General features: G+C 36.7%; 1 protein-coding gene across 1 annotated transcript; it reads right to left on the reverse strand.

Annotated features, from left to right (window-relative positions):
* Window positions 1-552: 552 nt before the first annotated feature.
* LOC129424405 (bile salt-activated lipase) lies at window positions 553-14,598 on the reverse strand. The gene is made up of 11 exons (XM_073871444.1): window positions 14,446-14,598; window positions 11,299-11,446; window positions 11,065-11,187; window positions 10,725-10,919; window positions 8,926-9,056; window positions 8,709-8,816; window positions 5,388-5,502; window positions 3,837-4,023; window positions 3,327-3,530; window positions 2,957-3,154; window positions 553-823 (listed from the first exon to the last, which is right to left on the reverse strand). Exons 1-11 carry the CDS (start codon window positions 14,506-14,508, stop codon window positions 643-645), a joined length of 1,653 nt encoding a protein of 550 aa, XP_073727545.1. The 5' UTR covers window positions 14,509-14,598; the 3' UTR covers window positions 553-642.
* Between the last annotated feature and the right edge of the window lie 1,934 nt (window positions 14,599-16,532).

Here is a 16,532-nt window from a genome sequence, read left to right on the forward strand (position 1 = left end):
CAGCTCTGGGTATCCGAAAAGCGCGTGCGACGGATCTTGAACGTGCATCACGAAGGTGGCCGCGAGACCGATCGCGGCCACCTTGACCATCAGTGATGTCCGTGAATTCTCCATGACAAACCGATCCGGTGTCCTCCTGTCACAAAGTGACAAACACAGAGACTGTGACAACAATCAGTGCTTTTGATTATTCATCCTGCCCACTTTTTGCTATGCAAACAGTTGTGTCGTCCACGCACCAAACAAAACGTGGTTATACATTGATTCATTGATACATTTGATTGTTTGTTATAAAAGGAAAACAAATATTTGATGTTGAACAATTTATGGAGGGGTATTGGCACTTTGCACATAGTGCTAATATACAGTACAGTAGGCTACTGGTAAAAAATGTAGGGTTACACACAGTAATTTAAACCAACTGCTGGGTTTTACCCTTCTTGACCCAACACTGGGTTGAAAATAACAATATATATATTTTTTAGAGTGTACGTCCAATAAAACACAGATAAGCACCAGATATAATATTTCAATAAAATAATATCAGCTTGATTTGATTAACAAATGTTTATTGCATGAATCAAGGCACAGCGTGAACTTCAGTACTTATTAACACTGGGCTACATGAATGTATAGAAGTGTTTATTTCTGGATGAGGGGGTAGCTTGTGTAGACAGTGGTCCAGTAATAAACATAGCGCAGCCTTAGCTTTTGCTTCACACTGTTTTTGTTCGTATTGTGGTTGATCTCTAGGAACTCATGGCCTGAGGTGGTAAACTCGGGCCAGGTCACAGGCACCTTTGATCCACCGCTGTTAGGGTTTCTGTGAGGGGAAAAAGTTCAAAATCAGAATTTTAAAATCATAACCTGTAAGTTCTTTGTAAATGTAGCTCTATCACAGCACTGTTTTAAAGTCCTCCTGTAGTCAATCATTTTATCATTTAAAACTTATCTTTGAGCATCATAATAGCATATATCAAAGTTTTTCCTCTGACGTTAATCTCTTCATGCTTTAATACAGATTTAATGTAACTCTACACCATTGGCTCATTTATTATACGCAGATCTGTGAATATGCGAGTTAGTCCCCGCCTCCAACTCTTTTGCATCACCTCGTACCATAGATATATATGTAAATAGATGCTACATTTGGCAGTTTCAGACACGTAACTGCTAAGTCCAGTTTCACATGCATATGTATACGTGAACTGCAGCATCTTTGGTTAACAGGTTAGAGCATTTACACCAGAGGTCTTCACTGGTCCACTTATGGCGCTTTTCCATTGCATAGTACCCCACGGTTTGGTTTGGGTCAGGTCGGGTCAGCTCACCTCACTTTGGCTTTGTTAGCTTTTCCATCGAGTTTAGTATCACTTGGGAGTGGGAGGGATTATAGGCGTGTCGTTATATTTGCGCTGCCTACTGCTGTGACATCATACAAGTGACAGTGTTGTTGTACATTCCCATACATTTATTTACTTCTCAGTCTGCCACAAAATTAAAATTGGCCACCACAAATAGATGTTTGCACATCGCGTTTATCACTACCTCTGTGTCACATGACAGTTTCTGTACAAACACCTGTGATGTCAGTCGATGCGCTCCGCTGAGCCTCATTGAAGTTGCATTTAAGCATATAATGCTGGCGTGCGCGTCGCAAATGTGCCGCCACAAACTGCAAGTCTAGAAAAAAACTGGTATGGTGTTCCTGATTCTCAACCTGTGGATGTTTTTCATCGCTAAAAGGGAGTTTGGGAACTTATAGCAGAGCACAGATGACAACATTCCTTGAGACAGCGCAAGCTAGCATAAAGGTAAAGCTAATCTTTTACATTATAGCGATGACACTGGTAGTGCCGATTCTCTCAGACCAATCAGTGATCTACAGTGTTTTCGCGTCACTTTTGTTATCAGGTCGGATCGTTTGGAACCCCAACCGAGGTGGTGCGAAAAAAAGTATCGGGTACAGTGTATGTACTGCACCCAGTGGAAAATGTTCAGATTTTGTCGGGTTTATCTCTGGTAGGGTCTTTCTTTAAAAAAAATAATAATTATATATATATATATATTCGATATTCGATTCGAGTCGATTTCAAACCGTCTTTGGAGAAAATACTCAGCAATGCTGTTAAATGATGAATTTGCATCCGGTTTGTCTTAAAGAGACACTCCACTTTTTTGGAAATAGGCTAATTTTCCAGCTCCCCTAGAGTTAAACATTTAAGTTTTACCATTTTGGTATTCATTCAGCCGATCTCTGGGTTTGGCGGTACCACTTTTAGCCTAGCTTAGCATAATCCATTGAATCTGATTAGACCATTAGCATCGCGCTGAAAAACGTCCATTGATAAAAAATTACCAAATGACATTACACAGTGCCCGAAAATAGTCTCCTGCTATAAAAAGTTACTAAGGGGACTATTTTCAGGCGCTGCGTAATATCATTGCGCCTGCTGCAGCAAAGTCCTGTATTATTGCGTTGGAATGAGAGTATATTTCCTAGCCATATCTGCCTAGAAAATCACAACATTTAATTTTCAGTCGGTCTTAGTACACAATATAACTACAAAAGAGTCAAGTATTAAATACGAAAAATATAATCAGATTCAATGGATTGTGCTGGGCTATGCTGGGGGTGGTGCCGCCGGACCCGGAGATCGGCTGAGTGGATTCCAAAACGGTAGGGCTCGGATGTTCAACTCTAGGGAAGCTGGAAATGAGCATATTTTCAAAAAAAGTGAGTGTCCCTTTAAAGGATATTGAAACACCACATAGACATATAAGCAACCAACAAAACTTGTTTTTCACCTTCACTTTTTAAAACCTGAGTCATTGTTTTTACACACTTTCTGAACGAAACTCTTGTAAAAATTGGGGCCTTAGTGCACACAAACTTTTAAAATATTGAGATGACAAAACTGCTCACAAAGTTACAGTAATTACGTTGAAGCATTACCCAGTTTTGGCAAAGTTGGTCCAGTAGGAAATCATGTAATCAGAGACATCACGATGGCGGGGAAAGTAGCCCAGAGGAGTGGCGAAGGGTTTTCCAAATACATACTGTAGATCATCGGCATGATCGGCACCCATCCAGGTGGGAAATATAGGCATGCGAGAAGGTTCGCTGAACAGGTACGAGTAGGTTCGTCCAGTGCTGAGGAAAAACAGACAACGTTAATTTCCAGTGACGGCCCATAACTAAACAAAACCCAGTAAAGGACAAAAGTGATGCCTCTGCTGCCCTTGACATGAAGCCCTTGATTTCTATGATCTTCATTTTATTTTTTATTTAGAGGTAAGCAATGAGGAAGATGGGCTCCACTTACCCAGCGGTATCAGCGTGCAGGTACAGGGCAGCTTGTGTCGGCACCAGGAAGATGTAATCCGTCTCCAAATCCACAACAGTTTTCTTAATGTCTTTATCGCTAGGGTCATTACCCCAGCTGATGGTGTACTCAGAATACGCAGCAGCACCGGCTTCTGGGCCTCTGGATCTGGTCAGGGAATTGGCGAGCTTCTTGACATCACCTCTGTTATAGACAAATACAGCACATTGTTTTTTTATTCATTAAAGACCTGATGAATGACTGAACAGGCATTTATCTTGTTTTGTGTTGATGTAGAAATTGGGGTTGTAAAATAGCCAAAAACCACTGACTTTTAAACTACTAGCTATTGCTATTGGTTGGCCCCCAAAATAGAAAAAGTCAGGATGAGTCATTTTTGTAATTGACCCAGTAGATAAAGCCTGGGAGAGATCAGTTAGCATGAAGTAAAAGCCACAACACTCATATGTACAAGGGTAAAAACCTCTTGATTGCGTATGTAGCACTTACATAGGGGTGGACACCAGCGCATTGTTTATAGAGGGGATGTCAAGAGTGGCAAAGATGTGCCCATCCATGTCGTTGGCCCCGGCGATGTAGTCAATGTCGGCAGCATTGTGGAAAAGTTGATCAGGCTCATCAGGCAAGAAGTCACCATCAATGACAGGAGACAGAGAAAGATTGTGGACAACAGGCTCTGGAAAAATGGTCAGATGTGTTAAATGCACAGCCAATTTAATTGTATTTAAATATTTAGGGATGTAGCATGCCAAGCAATAGTTTATCCAAAATTGGAAATTCTCTCATAAATTACTCTAAAACCTTCATGCCATCCCAGATATATACGTATGATTAGCGTTCGTTGAATAAACACTGATAATTTTACATATTAATATGCCATAATTTTATCAAAGTTACTGGTTTTGGTTTTCAATTCACTAAATTAGCTCAAAATAATAATAATTTTTACTCACACACCAATTGTTTCACTTAAGCCGACATATTAACTCACTGGAGTCATTAAATTTCTTTAATTATGGATTTGTGTGCTTTTCTGAACATGACCATACTGACCCAGGTTTAAGAAATAACAGGAAGCATTTTAATATAAAAATTTAATTTTATATTAATATAAATATAACAATAATATAAATATATAAATATGAAGAGTTTCGTTGCAAAACGAGATAACCACCGTTTTTTTAATTGTTCAGAAATCTCGTTTTTTGGTTGTGCATTCCAATTAATTTCAATGCAACTGCAGTTGGTTTGTTTTGATTTAAACCTTCATAACTTAAAAAATACAGCTAAGTAGCACCATAAAACTAGTCTGTGTATATAGTTATAAGTCTGAATATATAAATATAAATCTGAATATATAAATATAAGTCTGAATATATAAATGTGTTTATATTCAGACGTATATTTATATATTCACAATTTATATTTATATATTCAGACTTATAACTATATATTCAGACTTACATTTATATATTCAGATTTATATTTATATATTTAGACTTATATTTATATATTCACGGTTTATATTTATATATTCATGATTTACATTTATATATTCAAACTTATAAGAATATTCAGTTTTTATAATTATTTCCTGTTTGGCCCCCCATATGGGTATATATATATATATATATATATATATATATATATATATATATATATATATATATATAAAATTCTGACAGTGTGGGTGAACTATTCCTTAAAACAAGTTTAAAAAGGAATGAAATAATAAATAACGGCAAGGTAGCCTTTAAGGGATCCACCCAAAAATGAAAATGTATTTACTCACTCTTATGTTGTTACAAACCTGTGTAAATTTCTTTGTTCTGCTGAACACAAAGAAAGATATTATTTTGTTACACATCCTGAGCGCCATTGACTTCCATAGTTGGAAAAAAATACTATGGAAGTGAATGGGGCTCATGATCAGTTTGGTTTCATACATTCCTCAAAATATCTTCCTTTGTGTTCATCAGAACAAAAAAATGACAGAATTTCCATGTAGAATGTAAAATGTTTTTTGTGAGAATGGTTTACCAGTAGGAGATGAGCCCAGGATCACATTCCCAGCAACACTTAGAAGCTCTGGATCTGTCATCTTTAGGCAGGGCACCATCCCAGCATCAGTAGGACATCCCACCTTCTCTGCAACCTTAAGATGCACAAACATTACCGATTAAATATACTACATGGGTCATTCTACAAAAAAGCTTTTGCAGACCCGTTAATCATTTAATTTGACCCAATAATCCCATAATGATATATATTTAATAAATATAGACTGTTCTTAAAATGATGAGAGAGTTTATTTATTTAATTTTCTTTTTTTTCTTTTTTTAAATGCCTGGTCCTGAAAATTGCCCTGTCCCTTTGATCATACAAGGAAGTTGAACTGTGTACTTATGATTTAAAACCATGTTTTTTGTAAAACAAATCAAATTTACCTTTAACCCTGTATGAATTTACCACAACACTGAAATGGTAAAAAAACACTATTAATATGAATAATATCAAATAAATATTTGTCCCCCAAATTTATGTCATTGGTGTTACCCTACCCAAAGCACTTTTATTTTCAAACAATGCATCAGCTCTTTGAAGTTTTTCACGGGTCAAGAGGTCACTGAAAGAAGTGCAGTGGAGGAACGCAAAAGTTTTGTGAGATGTCTTACCTTATTTGTCTAAAATGTCATGATATATCTAAGAATTTTGAGATAAGATTTTTTGGATGTCATTAGTGTTACTCTTTTTTATAACTGGGAGTGTTAAGATCTTTACATAAAAATACATTATACTGAATAAGTATGTGATTGTTACATCTCTGATAAAATGGCAGATGCCATGCTTATGGCAGTCCTTTTGTTAAAATATTAGTTTTTTCTGTAAATTGTCATTGGTGTTACCATCATTCACTCTAAAAATGACTGGGTTATTTTTTAACCCAAAATGCTGGGTTGAGTCTGTTGGGTTGTTTTGCTGGGTTATTTTTTTAAATTTTAAACACTTTTTGGGAAGTATCAGTTTACTAGGTGTTGGGTTAAAACTGCTGGGTAAGTATTTTGGGTTGTTTGAAGAGGCTCATGTGATTAGCGACCTTGATGTTTGAATGTGCTCAGCAAGGGTCGTCGTGAAAGGACAGAGTCACTGGAAGCGGTTGTTTCAAGGTAAGTTTATATGTTTTTGTGAACATTTCATGAATATAAACAAGATTATAACATTTTGCGAGACAGCAACGTGTTAATTTATAGAGACTATGGCTGCGTCCGAAAACTCTAAATTGCTGCCTTCTGAGGCAGCTTTCCAAGGCATCAAGGCATGTCCGAATTCAATGTTTGGTTTACTTCCTGTCTCCTGAGATACCTATGCGTGGACGTACATTAAGAATGTGATAGGTCGAGTTCGAAAAAATAAAATGGCGGCCAAGGACGCGACTGGACCACCAATTTAGTGTAAATAAAGGTATATTTTCACTTTTTACACCTTTTAATTGCATTTCTAGCGAGAAATTAGTATTGTAGTTTTCAAATATGTGATTAGTTATCACAAAGGCACTCTCTGTTTAAATTTCAAACACGCTGCCTTAGAAGTGTGTCCGAAAGTCTTTCTCTGAGCTACCATCATCCGAAGTCATTTCCTCATGAGGCAGCGAGGCAACGAGTCACTGCCTTGAGTTTTCGGACGCAGCATATGACGACGGGTGTAATTTGGAGGAATGACGACTGTTACCTCAGATCGCCATTTACACAAATTGACTCGAATAATCGTTCTAACTAAGATGTTTGATATGGCATATTAATAAAATTAATAAAATAGATGTTACAAAATCCCCATCACACGGTTGATTACGTTAACTCATGACAATTTCTGTAAGCCTTTAACAAAGCGAGTCAAAACCGGTACCGAGTCGACCTCCGCATACTGAAGGTCTGGTGTTTTTCGCTGCTTTTTCTGGACAAAGCCCACCCACAAGCTGTTTGACCGACATGTCAAACAACCAATCACATTTTGTTTCGTCTAGCGTCACGTTTCGGACTCCTCACAATAACGAGCCGGCTGGCAACAAGTCAGTTATTGAAATAACCAGCCGCAATCGAATAGCATCTAAATAAACAACATTACTCACCATAGAACAACGTTGTGCACTTCACCAACAGACACATCAATGAGACGCTCCCGTTAAACGTCTGTTTGAAGCATATCTCCACTTTTTAGCACATACAAGCAATTCAGGAGAACCAAACTTTTTGACTCCACTAACTGCCTCAAGCAAAACTCTTGGACGTCTTTTAGAGAGTATATGCTGCAAACTTTGCATATTTTTGAGAGTCCAATGTTTAGCTGATCATGATAACTGGTCATTATTATCCACGTGGACATGACTGATTCTCTGCATCAATGGAACGCCAGAGCTTTGTTTTCCAGGGACCGAAACTAATCGCGACACTCGCGTCTCCTGGAAATCCGGTTTATTTCAACCAATCAAAAGACGACTTTAGACATTCTCACAGGGTTTCCAGAAAAGTGTACGAAAAACATCAGACGTTCAGCCAACAGTTTGTGGGCGTGGCGTCTGAGGCTGAGACTATTGGATATGTAAAGACAGACCGCGAGGCGCGAGCACATGTTAACCGGCGGCGGAGGATCACGGAGCCGGCGTCTCTGTCACTGAGGCAGGGACAAGCAGCAGGGACAATGGCGTAGTCTATTTTAGTGGCCTCAAAATAGCAACGCGCCAACAATGCGCCTGAACACACCTCGTTTTTCAGACCAGAACGCCCATGGGCGCAAAGGGGGCGCAAATGCATTTGCTATTTAAACAACGCGGCGCTAAACGTGAAAATTAGGGTGGAAACTAGCGAAAGACACTTGCGTCGCGCATTGCGCTGCATTGCGCTGGGTGTAAGATAGAGCCCATAGTCCGGAAAATACGCTACTATTCAATTCTTTCGGAGTCAAACTTTTTAAATGATAAAAAAACATTTTGAATATCTTTATCCATTGATATTTAATAAACCAAATGAACCATTACAAAAAACAAATCTAAATGTAATACATATAAAACTGAGGACTGGAATTGAACCAAGTTCATATCTCTATTTATAAATCATTAACTGACTATATCAAAATGGACAGAAATAGTTATTCTGTGTGAAACATACCAGGTGATTTTACTAAGTAAACGGCTGGAATCAAAGTAAACAAACCACAGTTGGCAAACACTAAGCCGTACATCTTGCATGTGCCCTTGCTTGAGTGTGCAGTGCTTGAGTATAAAGTTGAACATTGACCTAAGCTACATAAACTACAGTATATGAATTCATATACTACATGACTTGAAAATATTAAAATAAAGCTCACCTGCACAGTAAATGCTCGTGGATTTCTGTTTACGGCCCAGGGGCAGAGGGCAACACCACTCTGTGAGATAGCTCTGCGGATCAAGCCTTTGTTATGGGGAGAAATAATCTGAAACGCACACACACACACAAAACCATACATGGGAAATAATAAATATATGAGTAAAATTTACTTTATTTTTTTGAAGTTTTAGAAGAAAGATGAGCGACTGTAGCACCTGGAAGTTCACGCTGGCCGCCCCTGCTGACTCGCCAAAAATAGTAATGTTGTTTGGATCACCACCAAAAGCCTTGATGTTTCTGTGTACCCAAGCAATGCCTGCCTGCTGATCCCACAGGCCATAGTTTCCTATTAAACAGGACATGATCAGGTCATCATATCTATCTTTCTTTCTGGAGGTCACCTGTCATGCATATTTTAGTTTCAACCCTACTCTCAACTTTTAGATCCCATTCTGCATTTCTAACCTTTTCTTCGTCCTATATTGTTACAATATTATATTCATTAAGTTTCCATTAAAGGTGCAGTGTGTAATTTTTAGAAGGATCTCTTAAATATATCCAAAATAATATACAAAACTATATTATCAGTGGTGTATAAAGACCTTTTAAAATTAACCGTTATGTTTTTATAACCTTAGAATGAGACGTTTTTATCTACATACACCAAGGGTCCCCTTACATGGAAGTCGCCATTTTGTGCCGCCATGTTTCTACAGAAGCCCTTAATGGACAAACTTTTTACTAAGTTGTCTCCGACGATGAATTGTTTGTCCGGTGGTGGATATTGTAGCTTCTTTATGCATTTCAAAAGCGAGGGTTGGGCAGTGGACTGAGCCATTGGTTGCAATTCGCAACCTCACCACTAGATGCCTCTAAAATTTACACACTGCACCTTTAAAGGGGACATAGCATGAAAATGAGACCATGTTTAAAGGAACACTCCACTTTTTTTGAAAGTATGCAAATTTTCCCACTCCCCTAGAGTTAAACATTTGATTTTTACTGTTTTGGAATCCATTCAGCTGATCTTCGGGTCTGGTGGTACCACTTTTAGCATAGCTTAGCATAATCCATTGAATCTGATTAGACCATTAGCATCACTCTCATAAATGACCGAAGGGTTTCGATATTTTTTCTATTTAAAACTTGACTCTTCTGTAGTTATTACGCAGTGCTCGAAAATAGTACCCTGCTATTGAAAGTTACCAAGGGGATCATTTTCGGGCGCTGCGTAATATCATTGCGCCTGCTGCAGCCGTGTTAAGGCAGCAAAGTCCTTGATTATTGAGAGTATAGTCCTAGCCATATTTGCCTAGAAAATCGCAACTTTTAATTTTCCGTCGGTCTTAGTACACAATGTAACTACAGAAGAGTCAAGTTTTAAATAGGAAAAATATCCAAACTCTTTGATCATTTTTGAGCGTGATGCTAATGGTCTAATCAGTTTCAATGGATTATGCTAAGCTATGCTAAAAGTGGAAACGCCAGACCCGAGAACGGCCGAATGGACTCCAAAACGGAAAAATCAAACGTTCAACTCCAGGAGAGCTGGAAAATGAGCCCACCCCCAAAAAAAAAGGGGAGTGTCCATCTAAGTGCTATAATTGGGTCCCCAGTGCTTCTATCAACCTAGAAAATGTGAATAAGATCAACCCATTAACTTAGTTTTGGTAAACCATTCTCCACATGTGAAAAAATAGGTCATTGAAATTTGGCTCCTCTGGTGATGTCAGAAGGGGATAATACCGCCCCTTAATCTGCACTATCCAACCACGTCACTGCCATTTAGTACAGAGATCAGCTCATTTGCATGTTAAAGGACACACCCAAAATGGCACATTTTTGCACACACCTACAAAGTGACAATTTTAACATGTTATAATAAATTATCTGTGAGATATTTTGAGCTAAAACTTCACATACATACACTGGGGACACAAACGATTTTAAAAAAGTCTTGTGAAATGTCCCCTTTAAAATGAAATCAATAAATATACATCTTTTGGATTTTTACCAGGAAGTTCATCATCTCCACTGCTGAGAAATCCCAAGGTGCCAAGACGGTAGTTCAATGTCACCACAATGACCTTTCCCCTGTCTGCCAACTCCCGTCCGTCGTACAGGTAGTTATCAAGGAAATTTGCACCCTGAGAACCACCCTTCAGAAATCCACCACCATAGATGAAAACCATAACAGGCAAGCCAGTAGACACTACCAAAATGGGAAAAAAATACATTATGACCATATAATACAAAAAAATCTGCTTTCTGCTTAAGGTTATGTAACATGTGGTAGCTGACTGCCCTCTCTCCTCTATTTTTGTTTGGTTTATGAATGATAGCAAGTTTAAAGTACACAGATGTGCCCTGAGGAACCCAGATATTCAGGTAAAGACAATCCTCAGAGCCCACGACGTCATTTTGGAGAAGATTCACCTGCATACACCTTTTGCTGTATTCAGTGGCCTTCAGAACACCTGTGCAGGTAGAGACAGTAATACTGATTCACCTTTATGCATGATGAACCATAGTAAAGCTGAATCTGTGTCAGTGTGGATACAGGTTGCATGACAGAGGGGAATACGCACCAGTCCAGCCTGGGTGAGGAACCGGCTTCTGAAATCTTCCTGGTTGTGCGGCGAATGGAATTCCTTTGAACACGTCCACGTAGCGTAAGACTCCAACAATTTTGTTCTTTCCCTCTACCATGCCTCCCTCGGTGTACACAACACCCAGCTGTAAAATGATCACATTTACATTTGAAAATTACTTTTCAGCACTGGATTTAATCAAATTGGTGAGTAAAATAAATTGCTGACAATAAACACCAACACAGAATTTGTTTTTAAAACACATACATGGGAAAATACTATGGAAAATAGAAATATTTAGAGTATATTGGAAAATATAAATTATATTATATAAATGTATATATAATATATAAATTATTTTGATTCTATAACAAATATTTTATTTATTTAATATTTTATTTAAATAATATATCTAGAGGAAATTTACAAAGTCGAAGTGAATAATAATTAATTCATTTAAATTTGATTTTGGTGTTAAAGTTGCTTATTGGTGAACACATCAAACAATAAAATTTTGTTTCACACAAACTAATTAATATTACACAAAAATGATTTACTACAAATAACAACTCCCAAATAATAAACAAACAACTGCAATCTTTATATTAGGAAATGCATTATTATAATTCACATATGGCAACACGTGACATTTTGTCATTGTTGCACATATTTGCATTCATGTTTTTCTTTAATTTACAGTTAAACAACATTAATTAAAGTTAATAAAAAACTTATCAAAGAAATAAAAACAGATTTAAAAGAAAGGAACACTATATAAAATGTCAGGTTGTCTAACCCAATGCTTGGGTAAATTATGGGCAAACCCAACTGCTGGTTTATATTAACTTTATATATGGTTTATACCCAGCTAACAATTTTTGGTTCCCAAAACGTTCCCCTAACGTTAGTTTTTGGTTCTCAAAACGTTCCCCTAACGTTAGTTTTTGGTTCCCATAACGTTATTTTCCAAGGTTTGTTTTTGGTTAGCCAGGAACGTTTTCTTTACAGAAATAGAACGTTATTTTTAGGTTATTTTAACGTTTTCCTAACGTTAGGAAAACGTTAGAATAACGTTAGGAAAACGTTAGAATAACGTTAGGAAAACGTTAAAATAACCTAAAAAATAACGTTCTATTTCTGTAAAGAAAACTTTCCTGGCTAACCAAAAACAAACCTTGGAAAATAACATTATGGAAACCAAAAACTAACGTTAGGAAAACGTTAAAATAACCTAAAAATAACGTTCTATTTCTGTAAAGAAATCTTTCCTGGCTAACCAAAAACAAACCTTGGAAAATGCACAGTTGACATGGAGTGAAAAATGATCTCACCAGGGCGCGAGGGCGCGTTGCCGCGGCTACGTGCACGCACTGACAGAACGCGCAGAGCTCAAGACTCCAGCCTCAGTGAAGAAGTGAAGGCTTACAAAAGTACGGCACGTCTATTAGTACATCCCATGCTGTGTTTTTATCTATCATATCTATCTAAAATAAGTAAAACACATTTCCATATAAGGAGGAATAAAATAATTTATTTAATACAAAATCTATAATAATTAAATTATGCTATTACTGGAAAAAAATGTCTATTAAAATATTATACCATTATATAACACAGGTTATTTTATATAAAAATACCTCAACACATCACATATAATGTATTTAGATAACATTCTATTTTATCAAATATATAAATAACCAGTGACTTCAAATCAATAAAGAAGACTTAAAACAGATATTTATTGAAAATATATAAACATTTAATTCACTTTAGTTTAACAGACCTTACAGCAGCCGCCTCTCCATTATTAAGTAACAACAATCAGCATGTCTCTCTCAGTTTTTACAATAATCAAAAGCTTCTAACTTCATATTCTCTTCATGGAAATAATTAAAATATATTTTCGTTTTCACATATTTAAACTACTAATGAAGAAACAAAAAAGAAATCGCTAGAATGTTATACTCTGAAGTAAAAACGCAATGACAAATAAATCAGTCACTTTAGGTTAAAAGATCTTACCACAGTTAGTCGGCTATCCGTTTTTACAACAATAAAAAGTTTCTAACATCATATTCTCCTCAAATTCTCCTCAAATCGATTGGAAATCACTCGTATATATATTTCTTCTCACATATTTAAGTTACTAAATCAAGAAAGAGACAAAAGAACCGCTAAAATAATCTTAGTCTCTGAGGTAAAAACGAAAGGACCGTTATTTTTTAAATTAACGACTTTTCCTGAGCACAAAATAAAGCGGGTACTCGTGAAGAAGGCGGTAAGCTCGTGCAGACAAGCACGAGCATATTAGACGTGCACACTAAAGGACTAATGGGTTTAATTAATTATGCATTCACTTCATTTCCTAAAAAAAAAACATAACCAAAAAATAACCATTAGAGAACGTTATGTATAAGTTATTTTTAGGTTATTTTATGGTTCTAGAAAATAACCAAAAAATAACCAAAAAATAACGTTCTGTATAAGTTATTTTTAGGTTATTTAAAAATAACCACCCTGCAACGTTATAAGAATGTTATATTATGGTTCCAAAAAAATAACCAAAAAATAACCAAAAAATAACGTTCTGTATAAGTTATTTTTAGGTTATTTTAAAAATAACCACCCTGCAACGTTATGGGAACGTTATTTTATGGTTCCAAAAAAATAACCAAAAAATAACCAAAAAATAACGTTCTGTATAAGTTATTTTTAGGTTATTTTAAAAATAACCACCCTACAACGTTATGGGAACGTTATTTTATGGTTGCAAAAAATAAAACCTAAAAATAACATTCCCAGAACGTTATTTTATGGTTCCCAAAAACTAACGTTAGGGGAACGTTCTGTGTTTGCTGGGTATGCACATATTTGACCCAGTCATGGGTTTAAAACAACCCAGCATTCTTTGAACAGAATGTTACCTTTGTGACCCTGTAAAAACTCAGCTAACTAAAATATAACCTTGATATATTTAATACTAAGATCATGTCAAACATTGCAATCAAACTTTAATGCTCCTAATATGATAATTAGATTTAGACGTTAGCCTGGATTTCAGAAACAGGGTCACATTTTTTTTCTAAATTAATTGATTATCTTATTGCAATTTCTTTAAAAAAATAAAAATGTATTCTGACTTACAGAGGCAGCCTTTGCTGTACTCAGACAGACGGCAACAGTGAGCAATATTCCCAGCATCCTCATCCTCAATTGGTGGACAGGTGTGACACTGGTGATTGCTTGAGCTTTTATAAAGAGCCCAAAATCATATCTCTCTTTCAAGTTGTGCCAACGTTTATTCTTAGTCTTAAGGTACACAGACCCAGTAGATGCCCAACATGTGTGTGGCTGTGGTAAACTCTCATGGACAGACTGTCCACTGTTCAGTCGCTATACAATGACACAAACATATTTATAATGTATGTCATTATTTATTAACACAACACACAATTATCTATAACACACACAAATAAAAGCAGCTTTATTTTAAAGGAATTGCTCAGTCATACAGTTTAACAAACGTTAAAGAGTTGAAGCATTTTAATGTACAAAACAAACAACTCTGACAGGGGCTTATAAACACAGTTGGTTCTACAGATCAAATTTCTCACGGGTTATGTAATGTTATGCTTTGAGTCTGTATCAGGGCAATTTTGGGTTAATATTGCTCACACCCCTTAATGCACGATGCCTATTTGTTGACTTTTTCTGCTGCATGTGACACTGAAGCCTCCACAGCAGGTTTTTAAAGCATAAACATAGAAAAAGCTATGCAAATATATATTTTATATATATATATAAATACATTTATTACATATTATTATAGTAAATACAGGGGGAAAATAAGTATTTGACACATCAGCATTCCCATCAGTAAGGGGATCTCTAAGTGGGCAACCGACAAAACCTCCACCAGATGTAGCCATCAAGCCAAATATTGAACCCATAAGAAATCAGAACATTCAAGCACACAAGTTGAGTCGCAATAAACAAAGTGAAATGACACAGGGAATAAGTATCGAACGTGCTTTATTTAATACTTTGTAGAAAAGTCTTTGTTGGTGATTACAGCTTCTAGACGCCTCTTGTATGGAGAGACCAGTCGTCTGCATTGCTCAGGAGTGATTCAGGCCCATTCTTCCACACAAAAGGTCTTTAAATCTTGAAGGTTCCTTGGGCCTCTTTTATGAACTTTGATCTTCAGTTCACTCCATAAATTTTCTATGGGATTTAGGTCAGGTGATTGACTGGGCCATTCAAGCAACTTGATTTTCTTTCTTTGAAACCGCTTCATTGTTTCCTTGGCCTTGTGTTTGTCCGCCCTCTTAATTTTCAGCTTTCTGGTAGATGGCAGCAGATTTTTATCCAGAATGTCCCATTGCATTGCTTATAGTTTTCTTTGAAACAACAGTACTGATGCAAGGTCTTCCTGAAGTTCTACCCAAGTGGTTCTTGACAACTCTCCTTATTTTTCTTTGGACTCCTCAGACAGGGATCTTACATGAAGCACCTGATTGTGGCCGGTTTATGGTGAAGTGATGCTCTTTCCATTTCCGGATAATGACCCCACAGTGCTCACAGGAACATTAAGCATTCTGGAAATGCGCCTATAACCATTCCCATCAAAATGCTTTTCAACGATAAGATTACGAATATCTTGAGAGTTCTTTGCTTTAACTCATCATGAATCTTTCCTGGGTAATATAGGCCATCAATTAGGACTAAAGCAGCTGAAATCAATTACTACCGATAGGGGGCAGGGTTTCTCTCTCAATACTGACAGACTTCAGGTGATCTCCTGGCTTTCTATGCCATTTTGCACCTTGTTCTCTTCATGTGTTTAATTCTTATTCCCTGTGTCATTTCACTTCACTTATTACGACTCAACTTGTACACCTAAATGCTCTGACCTCCTTGTATGAATTCAATATTTGGCTTGACGGCTACATCTGGTGGAAATTTTGTGTCAATTGCCCAATTATAAGTCCCCTTACTTATAAAAATGCTGATGTGATTACTTATTCCCCCCCCTGTATATGCATCAATTTAGCATGTTAAAAGTATGGAGAAATAGTAAGTGTTAACCTTGGTTCACTTTTGCTGCAGTGCAGCATATAGCATATATACAGCAGTATGCACATTTTCTGTCTGCATTGGACATCTGGATGACAAACTTTTTTGTGAAAATGTGCAGCATAATATGGAATACGACACAGACAACTACAATG

Source organism: Misgurnus anguillicaudatus, chromosome 9 (assembly GCF_027580225.2).
Source record: "Misgurnus anguillicaudatus chromosome 9, ASM2758022v2, whole genome shotgun sequence".
Lineage (NCBI taxonomy): Eukaryota > Metazoa > Chordata > Actinopteri > Cypriniformes > Cobitidae > Misgurnus > Misgurnus anguillicaudatus.